We start from the raw sequence: 15498 nt of genomic DNA on the forward strand, positions 1-15498 counted from the left end.
TTACCCGCGGTGGGGTGGGTGTCTCTGGGTGGGTGTTCACACAGACACGACAGAAGCATTCCTGAACTCATCCATCCCTCCCTCCCCAAAGCCAGGGAACTCCAGAGAAGTGCCCCCTGAAGAGTGAGTGGTTGGGTTTGAGATCTCACTGAGTTGACCCTTCAGGGACTTGTTCACTTCTGACGAGGATTTCAAAGCATCTCTGTTCGCTCTTGTTGCTGCCATCTTCTTCATGGAGAGCTTCGGAAAGGCTAACTTCTCCAGTATAGCCGAAAGGACGGCATGTTGTCCCAGTGGTTAGGCCTGCTGCCTCTCAATGTCAGGGGCCCATGTTTGATTCCAGCCTCGCGTGACCGTGTGGAGGTTGCCCCTAATCTGTGTGGGTTCCCTCCCACGTTGTTTAGGGATTTGCAGGCTTAGGTGGGTTTTCCATTTCCATGAGGAAATGAAGGGTGAACTCGATGGGCCGAATGTCCTGCTTTCACACTATAGGGATTTGGTAATATGGTACTGACGCTGGCTTCTGAAAGTGTCACTTTTCTCCATTGTATGCTAGACCAGCTGAGAGAGATACAGAACCCTCTATTTGAGGGGGGCTGACTTTCCACAGGGGATTCCCCTCTCTCTTAATTTTGTCTGTAAAATCTTCAATAGACAATAGATGCAGGAGTAGGCCATTCAGCCCTTCGAGCCTGCACCGCCATTCAATATGATCATGGCTGATCATTCCCAATCAGTATCCTGTTCCAGCCTTATCTCCATAACCCTTGACTCCACTATCTTTAAGAGCTCTATCCAATTCTTTCTTAATCCCAGAATAAAGGATAGCACTTTCCACTGCAATTTCTGTGGAATTTCCCTGCTTAATTTCATTCCAAGTTGCACTACCAGGAGAAGCATAGTTGTTTAGTGTCCTTTGATATAATAAATTGCAGGAAGTCAAAACAGAAATGGCTGGAAAATCTCAGACAATTGGCAGCATCTGTGGAGAAAGAAACAAAGTAAAGTTTTGACTCTGATATGAGTATTGTCTGAACAAGAAAGTGATCTGAAGATATATAGGCCTCAAAATCTTAACTTGTCCAAGTTTAGGAATTGATTTGAAAAAGCTGTATCAATATATTAGGGTGGCATGGTGGCTTAGCAGTTAGCACTGCTGCCTCACAGCACCAGGGTCCCAGGTTCGATTCCAGCCTTGGGTGACTGTGCAAACTCCACACCGACATTCTCCCCGTGTCTGCGTGGGTTTCCTCTGTATGCTCCAACTTCCTCCCACAGTCCAAAGATGTGCAAGTCAGGTGAATTGGCCATGATAAATTGCCCGTAGTGTTAGGTGCAGAGGGAAATGAGTCTGGGTGGGTTACTCTTTGGAGGGTCGGTGTGGACTTGTTGGGCCAAAAGGCCTGTTTCCACACTGTAGGTAATCTAATTGAATCATGCCAATTTAGGCAATCTTCTGAATACTTTGTTCATGTCAAGTTCTGAATCCATGTTTGATTCCATAAATGATTGAGATCAGGAGACCTTAAGAATCATCTGCGGAATAACTTCCTTGTTCATGTTGAGCAGTAATATTAGTGTTCATGTTAATGGTGTCTGAAAGGAAAGAAATTAGAATTTTCTTAAAGTAGTGGAGAGGTGACCAGATAGAAAGTTTCAGAATCAACAAGGTTACCCTGAAGAGTGTGGGCGAGCTCCTGAGCAGGTTACCATAAATCACAGCAAATCGCTAATAAATCCAATTCAAGAGAAACGTATTTTCCCAGAGGTTGTTGAGAATGTGATTACAACCTGTACTAGCTGAGATGGATGGCATTAACAAAAGGAATCTGGCCAAGTGCATAAGAGAGAAATCATTATTTGGCAAATGCAAATCCCTGAAGCCAAGCAGTCATCTCGTCATTTGTTGTATTTTAAAGTGATTAGTCCACCACTTAGGATGCACAGCATTGTTGTTTTCCTCCACAAGTACAGAATTTTTTTTTGTACAGCTGCACATATTGTTTTTTTTTTCTCCTCTGGGGATAGGTGGATGGATACTGAGGCTGATTGTCAGTCCATAAGCAACATCCTTCTGTAACCTGGAAGGGATTTGAACCCAGAGTTTCTGACCAGAGGGGCAGCAGGGTCACTATCACTGCACCACCAGATATCTGAGGATATGCTGATATGGTGAGGTGAAATATCGTGGGAGCACAAACACAGCACTATGTCAGTTATATTGGAAGAGTAGGAGGCCGCTCAGCCCCTCAATGTTATTCTGCCAGTTGGATAGAATGATTTGTTGGTGTGCTGCAAATTTGATTAAATTCTACAAAATAAACAGCATTTCTAATTGCAACAGATAAAAAAACACAAATAAATATGTATGCTGGAAATCAGAAACAAAACCAGAAATTGCTGGAAAATCTCAACAGATCTGGCAGCATCTGTGCAGAGAAAACAAAATCAATGTTTCAGGTCCAGTGACCCTTCTTCAGAACTACTGTTCTTTTATGTTAAATGAAGTGCAGATAAAGTGCTGCTTCAACTGGAAGGTGTATTTAGGTCCTTCGATAGTGAGGAGGGAAGAAGTAAATGGGCAAGTGTTGTGCCTTCTGCAGTTGCAGGGGAAGATGCCGTAGGGGTATGGAGAGATGTTGGGAGTGGAGGAGGAGTGGACCAGGATGTCCTGGATGGAACGGTCCTTGCGGAATGCTGACATTGGAGGGGAGAGATAGAGAATATGTCTCTAGTGGTGGAATCCTGCTGGAGATGGCAGAGATGGCATCTAATTATCCTCTGTATATGGATGTTCGTGGGACATGGGGGTGGGGGGGGGTGGGGACCCTATCACTGTTGCATGAGAGAAGGGAGTGTTGAGGGCTGAAGTGCAGGAAATGGGTCGGAAACCGGCTGAGGGCCCTGTCAACCACGATGCTAGGGAATCCTCGGTTGAGGAAAAAGGTGGACATTTTGGAGGCATCCTTGTGGAAGTTGGCGTCATCACAACAGATGTGATGGAGGCAGAGGAACTGGGAGAATAGAAAGGAGTCTGTATAGGAAGCAAGGTGTGAGGATGTATAGTCAAGGTGACTATAGGAGTCAGTGGATTTGTAGTAAATATTGGTAGTCAGTCTCTCCCCAGAAATGGACACAGATGGGAAGGAAGGAGTCAAAGATGGACCAGGTGAAGGTGAGAGCTGGTTAGAAATTGGAAGCAAAATAGATAATGTTTTCCAATTCCGAATGAGACAGAGAAACAGCACTGATTATGTCATCAATATACTATGCAAAGATTTGTGGATGGGAGACCGAGTAAGACTGGATCAGGGAATGTTCCACAAAGAGGCAGGCATAACTGGAACCAATGTGGGTACCCATGGTCACCCTTCTGACCTGAAGAAAATGAGCAGAGTTAAGAGAGGTATTTTACGGTGAGGATAAGCTTGGCCAAGCGGAGGAGGGAGGTGGGTCCAGATCTTTTTTCCATGAAGAAGCAGACAGTACTGAGACCATCCTGATGGGGTATGGACATGTAAAGGGATTGCATGTCCATGGTTAAGAACAGTCAGCTGAAGCACCGCAAATTAGAGATTCTGAAATTCTGAAACTGACATAAAGTGTCAAAGGAACCACAGATGTAAATGGGAAGGGGAGAAAAAAAACGAGTCAAGGCAGGAAGTGATGAGTTCTGTGGGGCAGGAGCAGGCAAAAATAATAGGTTTGCTGGGGCAGTTCTGTTTGTGTGGATTTTGGGAAGGAGGTAGAAGCGAGCTGTATGGGGCTGGGAGACTATCCACTTGGAGCCAGCGGAGGGGGAAATCACCAGATGAAATAACAGATGACTATTATGGACACAAAGGCCTAATGTTCCATGGAAGGGTCATAGTCCAGGGGAGAAAGGTAGAGGTAAGAGAGCTGGCACTCAACTTCTGCAATGTAGAGGTCACTCCACCAGACTACAACAGCACCACCCTTATCGACAGGCTTAATGACAAAGTCCGGGTTGGATCTGAGAGCACCGACTGCAATCAGTTCACAGGGAGATAGTTTGGAATGGGTAAGGGCCAGTAGAGAAATTGAGGTGACCAGTGTCCCATCGACTGTTCTCAAAGAACCAATTTGAGTGCAGGCAAAAGACCAGAAGGAGGGTCCAGCTGGAGGGAGATTGTTGCAGGTGGGTGAAGGGGTCTGTGGAAAGGGGAGAGGACTCTTGTCCAAAGAGATGGGCACGGAGGCGAAGATAATGGAAGAAAGCTCCAGTTCTGAAGAAGAGTCACTGGCCCTGAAACATTAACTCTGATTTCTCTCCACAGATGCTGCCAGACCTGCTGAGCTTTCCCAGCAATTTCTGTTTTTGTTTCGGATTGCAATATTATACTTAATTCTAATTTTATATTCTATATTCGTAGTATGGAGAGGATTCTTCGGTTTTTCAGGATATTGTACAGCAGGGAGTGAGTTTCACCCTTTCCAGACAGATTTAATCACTGCCTTAAATCCCATAGCCTCTATCTCCTCATAGTTCCACAATTGATTTCGAGCATACCGCTGGGGATTTATAGTAATGCTAGTAAGGAACGCATCAATTTCAAATGTTCTTGCAACAAGTCGCACCAGCCTCCGCCCCTGAAAAACATGTAACTTAAGAAATTAGATTTTTTTTCATGCCTTGTATACTCATGTTTGCCTGCAGCACCCGTTATGTAACTTATAGCTGAGAGGACAACGTTAGACGACTGTAATTCAGTCTTGAGTTTCAGGTGGCATTCAGGAACCACTCCAAGTTTGTGCCCTCATCTGAATTTCTCAACAAAGTCATCGCTCCTTGCGCCCACCCCCACCCCCCCACTTTAACTTGGAGGTGCTCATCTCATAGGGGTAAAGATGAAGAAGTAACTTGCCTTCCATTCTCACCTCAAAGCATCAAAACGTATGTCACACAGCCCAGGAAGTCCTTCACCTTCAGAAAATACAGGCGTTCATTTGCACACAGCAAGCTCCCACAACTGAGCTTGCAATTTATAACTACAGGATCGAAACAGAGTGACGGCACAATGCTATGACTTACAGTCATAGAGCTGTACAGCACAGTAACAGACCTTTCAATCCAACTCGTCCATCCAACCAGATATCCTAACTTAATCTAGCCCCATTTGCCAGAATTTGGCCCATATTCCTCTCAATCCTTCTAATTCATGTACCTATCCAGGTGCCTTTTATGTGTACAAAGTTAAAAAAGTTCACCAGGTTATCGTTTATTTGGAAGCACAAGCTTTCAGACTGCTGCTCCTTGATCAGGTGGACTACCACTTGATGAAAGAGCGTCGCTCCGAAAGCTAGGGTGCTTCCAATTAAACCTGTTGGACTATAACCTGGTGTTGTGTGATTTTTTTTTTTAACTTTGTACACCCCAGTCCAATACCGGCACCTCCAAATCATGACTTTTATGTGTTGTAATTGTACCAGCCTCCACCACTGCCTCTGGCAGCTCATTCCATACACGCACCACCCTCGACGTGAAAAGGTTGCTCCTTAGATCCCATTTAAATCTTTCCCCTCTCACCTTAAACCTATGCTGTCTAATGTTTGGTCAAAGATTTTTGCAATCTGTGAATGTCAATCCGGTGTGCTTTCAGTTGCATGTTCTCAGTTCCTGGTTATTGGCATTGCTGCCTTCCTTGTAGGTGAATTTCACCTCCATTGGATTGCCTCAGCAACAAACCTCAGCCAAAGTTAAAAATCACACAACACAAGGTTATAGTCCGACAGGTTTATTTGGAAGCACTAGCTTTCAGACCCCTAATGCTTCCAATAAACCTGTTGGACTATAACCTCGTGTTGTGTAATTTTTAACTGTATCCACCCCAGTCCAACACCGGCACCTCCACATCAAAACCTCAGCCAGGAATTGTCAAGCAAAAGAGCTGCTGTTTTGAACTTTAAAGATCAGTCAGGTGAAACAACAGTTGTAAACCACAGGATTAAGTTGTATATAATAATAGACATGACAAATGATCTTATTTGGGGGATATTTGATGTGTTGTCATAATTAACGGTAGAAGAGATCCCCAGTACTAAAGTGTAAAAATCTCATTTGGAAGTTATAACATGGTGATATTGAATGATGTGTACTTTAGTGAGCTGCTGTAAAATTATAAAATAAAGATACATCTGCATTTCTGTAAAACCTTTTACAAACCTGACTATCCCAAAGCATATTACTGCCAATGAACCATTTATGTGGAACATAATCATGATTGTAATGTATGAAACCTGGCATCCAATGTATACACAACAAGCTTCTAAAAGTAGTAAAGCAATCTGAAAGATAGTCATTTTTTTTGTGTATTGATTAGAGTCATATAGTCATAGAGATGTACAGCACGGAAACAGATCCTTCGGTCCAACCTGTCCATGCCGATTAGATATCCCAACCCAATCTAGTCCTACCTGCCAGCACCCGGTCCATATCCCTCCAAACCCTTCCTATTCATATACCCATCCAAATGCCTCTTAAATGTTGCAATGGTACCAGCCTCCACCACTTCCTCTGACAGCTCATTCCATACAAGTATCACTCTCTGTGTGGAAAACGTTGCCCCGTAGGTTTCTTTTTATATCTTTCCCCTCTCACCCTAAACCTATGCCCACTAGTTCTGGACTCTCAGACCCCAGGGAAAAGAATTTGCCTATTTACCCTATCCATGCCCCTCATAATTTTGTAAACCTCTATAAGGTCACCCCTCAGCCTCCGATGTTCCAGGGAAAACAGCCCCAGCCTGTTCAGCCTCTTCCTATAGCTCAAATCCTCCAACCCTGGCAACATCCTTGTAAACCCCTTCAAGTTTCACAACATCTTTCCAATAGGAAGGAGACCAGAACTGCACGCAATATTCCAACAGTGGCCTAACCAATGTCCTGTACAGCTGCAACATGAACTCCCAACTCCTGTACTCAATAGTCTGACCAATAAAGGAAAGCATACCAAACGCCTTCTTCACTATCCTATCTACCTGCAACTCCACTTTCAAGGAGCTATGAACCTGCACTCCAAGGTCTCTTTGTTCAGCAACACTCCCTAGGACCTTACCATTCAGTGTATAAGTCCTGCTAAGATTTGCTTTCCCAAAATGCAGCACCTCGCATTTATCTGAATTAGACTCCATCTGCCACTTCTCAGCCCATTGGCCCATCTGGTCAAGATCCTGTTATAATCTGAGGTAACCCTCTTCGCTGTCCACTACACCTTCAATTTTGGTGTTCTCTGCAAACTTACTAACTGTATCTCTTATGCTCACATCCAAATCATTTATATAAATGACAAAACGTAGAGGGCCCAGCAGCGATCCCTGTGGCACTCCACTGGTCACAGGCCTCCAGTCTGAAAAACAACTCTCCACCACCACTCTCTGTCTTCTACTTTTGAGCCAGTTCTGTATCCAAATGGCTAGTTCTCCCTGTACTCCATGAGATCTAACCTTGCTAATTGGTCTCCTATAGGGAATCTTGCTGAACGCCTTACTGAAGTCCATATAGATCACAGCTACCACTCTGCTCTCATCAATCCTCTTGGTTACCTCCTTAAAAAAACTCAATCAATTTTGTGAGACATGATTTCCCACGCATAAAGCCATGTTGACTATCCCGAATCAGTCCTTGCCTTTCCAAATACATGTACATCCTGTCCATCAGGATTCCCTCCAACAACTTTCCCACCACCGAGGTCAGGCTCACCGGTCTATAGTACCCTGGCTTGTCTTTACCACCCTTCTTAAACAGTGGCACCACGTTTGCCAACCTCCAGTCTTCCGGCACTATCGATGGTACAGATATCTCAGCAAAAGGCCCAGCAATCTCTTCTCTAGCTTCCCACAGAGTTCTCTGGTACACCTGATCAGGTCCTGGGGATTTATCCACCTATAACCGTTTCAAGACATCCAGCACTTCCTCCTCTGCAATATGGACATTTTGCAAGATGTCGCCATATATTTCCATATAGTCTATATCTTCCATATCCTTTTCCACAGTAAATACTGATGCAAAATACTCATTTAGTATCTCCCCCATTTTCTGCGGCTCCACACAAAGGCCGACTTGCTGATCTTCGAGGGGCCCTATTCTCTCCCTAGTTACCCTTTTTTTGTCCTTTTATGTATTTGTAAAACCTCTTTGGATTCTCCTTAATGCTATTTGCCAAAGCTATCTCGTATCCCCTTTTTGCACTCCTGATTTCCCTCTTAACTATACTCCTACTTCCTTTATAGTCTTCTAAGGATTCACTCGATTAAGGAATACATTGTGGTTCGGATACTGGGGAGAACTCTTCTGCGTAGAGAGTTTGAGAAGATTTGTAGTTCAGGTTGAGGTTCTGGATGTAGGTTTGCTCGCTGAGCTGAAAGGTTCATTTCCAGACGTTTCATCACCCTACGAGGTGACATCTTCAATGGGCCTCTATATAAATAGAAATAGAAAGCAAGAATTATCAACAGTGCTTCGCCCAGAGACCTACTGAAGATGTCACCAAATTGGGTGACGAAACGTCTGGAAATGAACCTTCCAGTTCAGCGAGCAAACCTACATCCAGAACTCCTCTTCAAAATAGTTCCGTTTGAATTTTTTACATTCATCATTCAGGGCAGATACAGCCTCCGATTAATATCTCATTTGAGAGAAAATATCTTGGATAGTTCTGCCTTGGAGCAGTCAACTTTATTTGTGATATAAATCTCTGAAATGGAACTGAAGCCACAAATTTCTGCCTCAGAGATTGAGGTGTTACCAACTGAACCAGTGCCAACACATTGTCCTTAACACATTGTCCATGCCAACACATTCCGACCTCAGGCGACTGACTGTGTGGAGTTTGCACATTCTCCCCGTGTCTGCGTGGGTTTCCTCTGGGTGCTCCAGTTTCCTCCCACAGTCCAAAGATGTGTAGGTCAGGTGAATTGGCCATGCTAAATTGCCTGTAGTGTTAGGTAAGGGGTAAATGTAGGGGTATGGGTGGTTGCGCTTCGGCGGGTCGGTGTGGACTTGTCGGGCTGAAGGGCCTGTTTCCACACTGTAATGTAATCTAATCTAACACTTACTCATTCTGGCTTGGTGCTGGTTTTCTGTACATCCATTGGTGAAGAGTTTTTGAAGTTTACACCACCAATGGTACCAAAATGCAGGCAAAATGATCATAGAAGCCCAACAATGTGGGAGCAGGCCATTCAACCCATCAGATCCACACTGATCCTCTGCAAAGCTGCCCACCACATCCCTGTAACCCTGTATTTCCCATGACCTAGCCTGTACATCCACAGACACTACGGGCAATTGCCCATAGCCAATCACCTAACCTGCACATCTTTGGATTGTGGGACAAAACCAGAGCACCCGGAGGAAACCTGCACAGAAATCAGGAGAATGTGCAAACTCCACACAGACAGTCACCCGAGTCTGGAATCAGACACTGGTCCCTGGTGCTGTGAGGCAGCAGTGCTAACCACTGAACCACTGTGCTGCCCTAATAACTCGAAAGATATGGTGAAAAGTGTTTTACCGCCACAATCTGGTGCCATTTCTAGTTACAAAAAGAATAAAAACTTAGAGAAATAGAGTTCCTCTTCTGTACAAGAGGTCTTCAAATGCAACTCCTTTTATTTTTCTGCTTTAATATATTTCTGGTTTGGTTTTTTTTTGTGTTTTAAGATGGTGCAGTAGAGTGACAGCACTATACAATGATTTTCATTGTGTTTTGTAACAAAATATACGTGCCAATGAATAAATCACGTCAAATCAGTAATCCAATCTCAGGAATGTTTGTTTGACCCTATGACATCCTGACTCAGCAGCAGGCAGCGACAGACCAGGCCAAGGCTGACACAACGTGATGGAGGAGCATTTATTCGACTCCTTAAAACTGCTTTACCTCACTGTTTTGCTGATCACCCCGACGTTGACCTATTGGTCTGCTCCCACACTGTCCCAGTGATCCACCCCTTCACCGTCTGGTCACACCCCCCCCTCCTCATTGTCCCTGCGATCCATCCCCTCATCTTCCCAGTGAACAACCCCCTCACCATCTGGAGACCACCTCACTTCACTGTCCGAGAGGGTCAACCCCATCGCTACCTAGTCACCCCCCCGCCTCATGTTTGGTCTCACCCCCTCACTGTTTTCATCACCGATCATCTCATCACCCTCCTCTCTCTCTCTCTCTCTCTCTCTCTCTCTCTCTCTCTCTCTCTTGCCCATTCAACACTTTGCTGAGGGAGTAGGCCCCACAAGGAGGCAGTAGGGAGGCACCGAGGGCTCTTTCGGGGCACTCCTCTGAATCTGTGATTCATTTCAGAGGCTTCAAAGAAGCCAAATGAAATAAGGGTATAGTTCCAAGACCACACACCCCTACCATCTCTGGCATTGAGTTTGAGTTCTGAGTGTGGCCACCCCTGCAGTTGTGGAAATAACCATAGCCTTAAAATTAATCGGTATCCCGGTAGACTACCTGCAGCCTTAAAATGTTTAGATAAAGTTAGTATTTTTGCTGCTGTGTGATGCCACTTGCTTAAGATAGACTTGTCACCAACAGAATTCAAAACCCCGTTAGATCCATAATTTACCTTGTTTGTGTACTGCTCTGTCCCACTGAGGAGTGTACAATAAGGCTGGCTCTTCTCGAATATTAAAATAAAGCCCATTTCACTTCCTCTTGCTGTAACGCTCCTACTATGAAATCCTAAGGTGTTCGAAAAAAGCTGTGCTTTGATTAAAATGCAGACAGTAAACATGCATTTAAAGCAACTGTTGGTCAGTGTCTGAAGCCAACATGGTACAGTTTATAATACAGAGATTCTTCGTCATCCAGCATTGCAGTTCCTGAACAAGCAAAGCCAGCCAAAGGAAGTTGATAACATTAGAATAAAAGTAAAATGCTGCAGACACTGGAGATCTGAATTAAAAAGAGAAAGTGCTGGATAAACTCAGAAGCTCTGTTCACATCTGTGGAGGGGGAGAGAGAGAGAGAGAAAAGCAGAGTTAATGTTTTGAGTCCTTTGTTAGAATTGAGACTTATACAGATGTGGTGCACTTTCAAAATGCTGCAAAGCAATTAAACTGTCAGACATCATGGCAGAACATTTATCAAGCCAAATGAACTTGGAGTTTGACATCTTTTTAAAAACTTGTCACAACTTTTGAACCCTTTGTCAGCAGTCTGAGAGGTTGCTAACCATCACTGAATCAGCAGAAAGGTTTTGTGTGTGTTTGGTAACTGAGCCACCTCTTAATATCCTGGTGATGTACCAGACCAGAAATCTGATAGAAATTAATTCAGTGGCGTTCAAAGGCAAAGCCAGTAGGTTGACATTCAACTGATTTATTTATCATTTTCTGCTGAGATCAAAATAGATTTAAATGATGACAATTATAACCAAGATGTATGGTTGATAAAAAGATTATCAAACTATGTGACAATTTTGCTTTCATCACTCATCCCCTTCACCACTGACTGGTACACAATGGCAGTAATGTGTACCCTTCCGAACCAGGGACAGAGATCTGAAGACCAGGGGCTGTTCTGTTTTCACCCCCCCCCCCCCCCCCCCACCCCAATGCCAACCCAAGCACAATGCCTCCCTTCCCACCCTGACAATCCCAGCCAAATTACCTCCCCTCACTCCAGCCCAAGCTCTGTGGCTTCTCCTTAATCTAAATACTGCAGAGACCTGGAGCTCTCTGCAGTAGAGCTCTGCAGTATCCCTCTGACCCAGGCCCTGTACCATCTACAAGTTACACGGAGTAAAACCCCCAAGTTTCTTGAAACAGCACCTTCCAAACACGCCGTCTCTGTCTCACAGTCAATGACAGCAGACGCATGGCTACACCGTCATGTACAAGTTCCTCTCCAAATCACGCACTAACCCTAACATTGAACAAGTTCACAGTGGCTGCTTACCTTAAACAAGTTTTATTTTGTATTTCAGCTCACAAGATGCTGATCGGCCAATGTCACCGTTTTATTTAAGGTAAGTTCTCTGCTATTGTTTCACCTGAGTTTCATTGAGTGGAACTTACTTTGTGAAATATTTAACAAGTGGTTTTTAAATCTGCTCATCCATCGGCTAAGTAGAGTTTTGGAGTCTCAATTCTTTCACTGATTGTTAAAATGGAAGACTGCTGAGGAACAAGCATTTATCTGACAACTGTCAGAACTTGAGCAGCAGTTTTTAGGCTTCCACGAAACTCGGCAAGCTGTGAGGTGGCCTACACCTCCAGGAGGTTAAATACATCTGTAAGAGTAATAACTTGCATTTATATGGCATACGTTTGATGTAGATAAGATGACATAAGTCACTTCACAGGAGTGTTTATCAGCCAAATATATCTTGACACTGAGTTACAGAAAGAGATTTAAGGACAAGTTTGTGTTATGTCGTGTCTCTTAAGAGATTGCTTATAGTATCATCATTGCATCATAGCATGTCATCTGAGAATATAATGATCTTAATGTCCATTTTACCTCAGATCACCTGAATGATGACGTTCTACTGAAAGCATGCTCCTCAATTTGGTTCTTCTAATAACCTAATGGCTCAATATTAGCTGACAGATGTCTGAGCAATATAATGCTTGTACATAATTGTTGGTTGTCATAAATGTCTGTTAGATTCTAATGCTGCAGTATGCATGCCCTATTTATTATTTTGCAGGAAGTAACATCAGGTAAAACACTCTGCCGGCAGCAAGTTCATACCAGTTACCATTAGCTTAGTGTAGTGAGAGCAAGTTTGAAGGCGAACCTTGAAAGTTTGAGAAGAGCTGGAGAGATTTTGTGTGGGAATTGCTGAATTTAGGGCCAAGTCAACGGAAGACAGGAGCATGATGGTGGATTGACATCCCTGATTTCTGTCAATGAGGCCAGATCAGGCGAATGCAGGGATGTCAGTGCGGGAAGAGGATACAGAGGTGTGAAATAAGAGGGTCATTAAGGAATTTGGAAGAAATCGATGAGAACTAAAAACTCTTGGTGCTGCTGGACTGGGAGTCAGTGTGGGTGAGAGGATCTGATCAGGGTCAGGGAGATGGCCAGCAGAGCTTTGGAATAATAATTTCTGGAGCTAACGGTTTGAGTGTGGGTTTAGGCCACCAAAGAGATGTGCAGTATTGGTGAGGTGGAAGTCAGCAGTCATGGTGAAGGCAAGGAGTAAAATTCCAGCAGGGGGCCAGAAGTGGGCAGGCCACCCAGTAGTACACTCCGGTTCATAGGTAACCGTGGCGACAAACAGAGGGCCTTGGCCATTGACCACTGCATCTTGGAAGCTTGACCATATGTCGTGTTGACTTGATCTGTGTCACATCGGGAGCTTGCTACAATTTTTTTTTAATTTGCTCATGGGATGCAAATGTTTGGTGAGCATTTACTGCCCATCTCTACTTGTCCAGTATCAATGAAGAGTCAGCATATTGCTGTTGTTTTGGAGTCACATGTCAGCCAGACCAGTGGGAATAACGGATTTCCTTCCCTAAAAGGTGTTCGTGAATTAGATGGGCTTTTCAGCAACTCACAGGAGTTACATGCCACCATTAGCCTGGCTTTTTGATTTGCAGATTTTAGCAACTTCACATTTCATAATCTGCTACAGTGGGATTTGAACTCACAACCCAACACATTGGCCTGGAGTTTATGGATTACTAATGCAGCAACATCATGGGTTCACCACCACCACTCCATTATCCATGAATTTCCACCATGTTGTGATAATTTGGAGCTTGAAGGCATCAGTGCTTGGAGGTGGAGTTTAGAAGTGGGAGAAGACCATTTTGAAGCAGATACAATTCTTGGAGATATTGACAGAGTCAGTGCAGGGAAGTTCCATCGCCTTATGGGAGAGTCTAGGACCAGAGGGCATAATCTCAGTCAGGAGGGAGGAATTTAATCTCTCTGAGGGCAATAAATTTTTGGAATTCTTTACTGTGGTTGGCTATTGGGTCACTAAGTATATTCATGGCTGAGATAGAAGGATTTCTTAATCAGGGTCTGGGGATAAAGCAGGAAAGTGGAGTTGAGGATTATCAGATTAGCCATGATCTCTTGAGTGGTGGAGGAGACTCCATGGGCTGAATGGCCTACTTCTGATCATACATCTTGTGATAGTCAACTATTTCTTTGCACATACCTGCCTGAGTCTGACCAGTCCTGCTAGTAAACTAAACTGCTTTCATTTTCCCTCTTTTCATGGCTCTGAAAATATTTGCAAATTAACTAAAAATGTTGTGCGTAAACGTGCCATGGAAATTATTTGGATGGCAGTAAGTCAACAAAATAGGTTTGACCTAGTCCCAGGGTCACTTGTTGCCAGTCACAGTACTTTTCCAATCACTTTTCCATTCCCCACAAACACCTGTCTTATTGCTTGCTGGTCATGGTGCATTGAGTATTTACCATACTGTCTCTCCTTATTCATTACAAACTGTTACATAAAACTGGATGCAGCAACAATTTCTCCATTCAGTTTTTTTTTTAAATGCATTCATTTAAGGACGCCACTGGCTAGGCCAGTATTTATTGGCTATCCCTAATTGCTCAGAGGGCAGTTATCAGTCAACCACATTGCTGTGGGTCTGGAGTCACATGTAGGCCAGACCCCAGGTAAGGAAGGCGTTAGTGAACCAGATTAGTTTTTCCCCACCAATTGATAATGGTCATCCTTAGACTCTTAATTCCAGATTTGTATTGAATTTAAAATGCCACCATCTGCCCTGGTGGAATTTGAACCCGATCCCCGTATCATTACCTGGGTCTCTGGATTAACAGTCCAGTGATAATACCACAGATCCGTCGACTCCCCTATAAACTGAGGTATTAAGTTAATGTGAGAGGCTTCCTGAAGTCCAAAAGTAGAGTTAACCATTTCTGATGAGTAGAACTGAGGACAGCTCCAGTTTGCCAGTCTCTAACCTGGCACCTTCCTAAAGCACAGCCAATCACCTGCAAAGACATTGATCCCAAGTATTGATTGTGAGGGGGGAGTTTGAGGAATGTCAGATCACATCATCCCACAGGCTTGAGGCCCTGCCATTATGGTGTTTTCCACCGTGAGGTGAAGGCAGAACCAGTTGAAGTGAGCAGGAATGGATCCTGGTGGCAATGTTGCAGAACAAAGACCGGTGAGATTGAGCCAGCATGGGAGAGCCAGCCTTCGCTTGACAGGCTTAGAATACTGGGCATCATATATTTCATTGGGATCCAAATTGGTGGAAGGCCAGTTGTTGTCAGGCTTGGGCAGCAGATGATGTACCACAAACTTCAGCCTTTTCCCACTCACCAGCATCTGGCCCCAATACCTCTCCTAGGTGGTCTAGATCAACTCGTGCTTCAACCTCTAGTTGAAAATCTCTTTATCCCTTGATGAACTTTACCATTGGTGACTGAGTCTTCAAATGTAAAGTTCTGGAATTTACCTCATCCCCCTCAACTCCTTTATAAAATATTCCTTTAAAACTATCTCTTCAGGTAAGCTTTTAGCT

At 44.1% G+C, this 15498-nt stretch overlaps 1 protein-coding gene across 2 annotated transcripts in view; it reads left to right on the forward strand.

The window, feature by feature from the left end:
- The window catches only part of fam13a (family with sequence similarity 13 member A), a 216266-nt gene that overhangs the window by 146206 nt on the left and 54562 nt on the right, over window positions 1-15498 (forward strand). For both annotated transcript variants that reach the window (XM_072583879.1, XM_072583880.1), the window contains exon 8: window positions 11955-11996. In XM_072583879.1, the coding sequence (XP_072439980.1) occupies window positions 11955-11996 (42 nt within the window). The remainder of the gene's footprint in view (window positions 1-11954; window positions 11997-15498) is intronic.

The sequence above is a fragment of the Chiloscyllium punctatum genome, chromosome 14 (genome assembly GCF_047496795.1).
Source record: "Chiloscyllium punctatum isolate Juve2018m chromosome 14, sChiPun1.3, whole genome shotgun sequence".
Taxonomy (NCBI): Eukaryota; Metazoa; Chordata; class Chondrichthyes; order Orectolobiformes; family Hemiscylliidae; genus Chiloscyllium; species Chiloscyllium punctatum.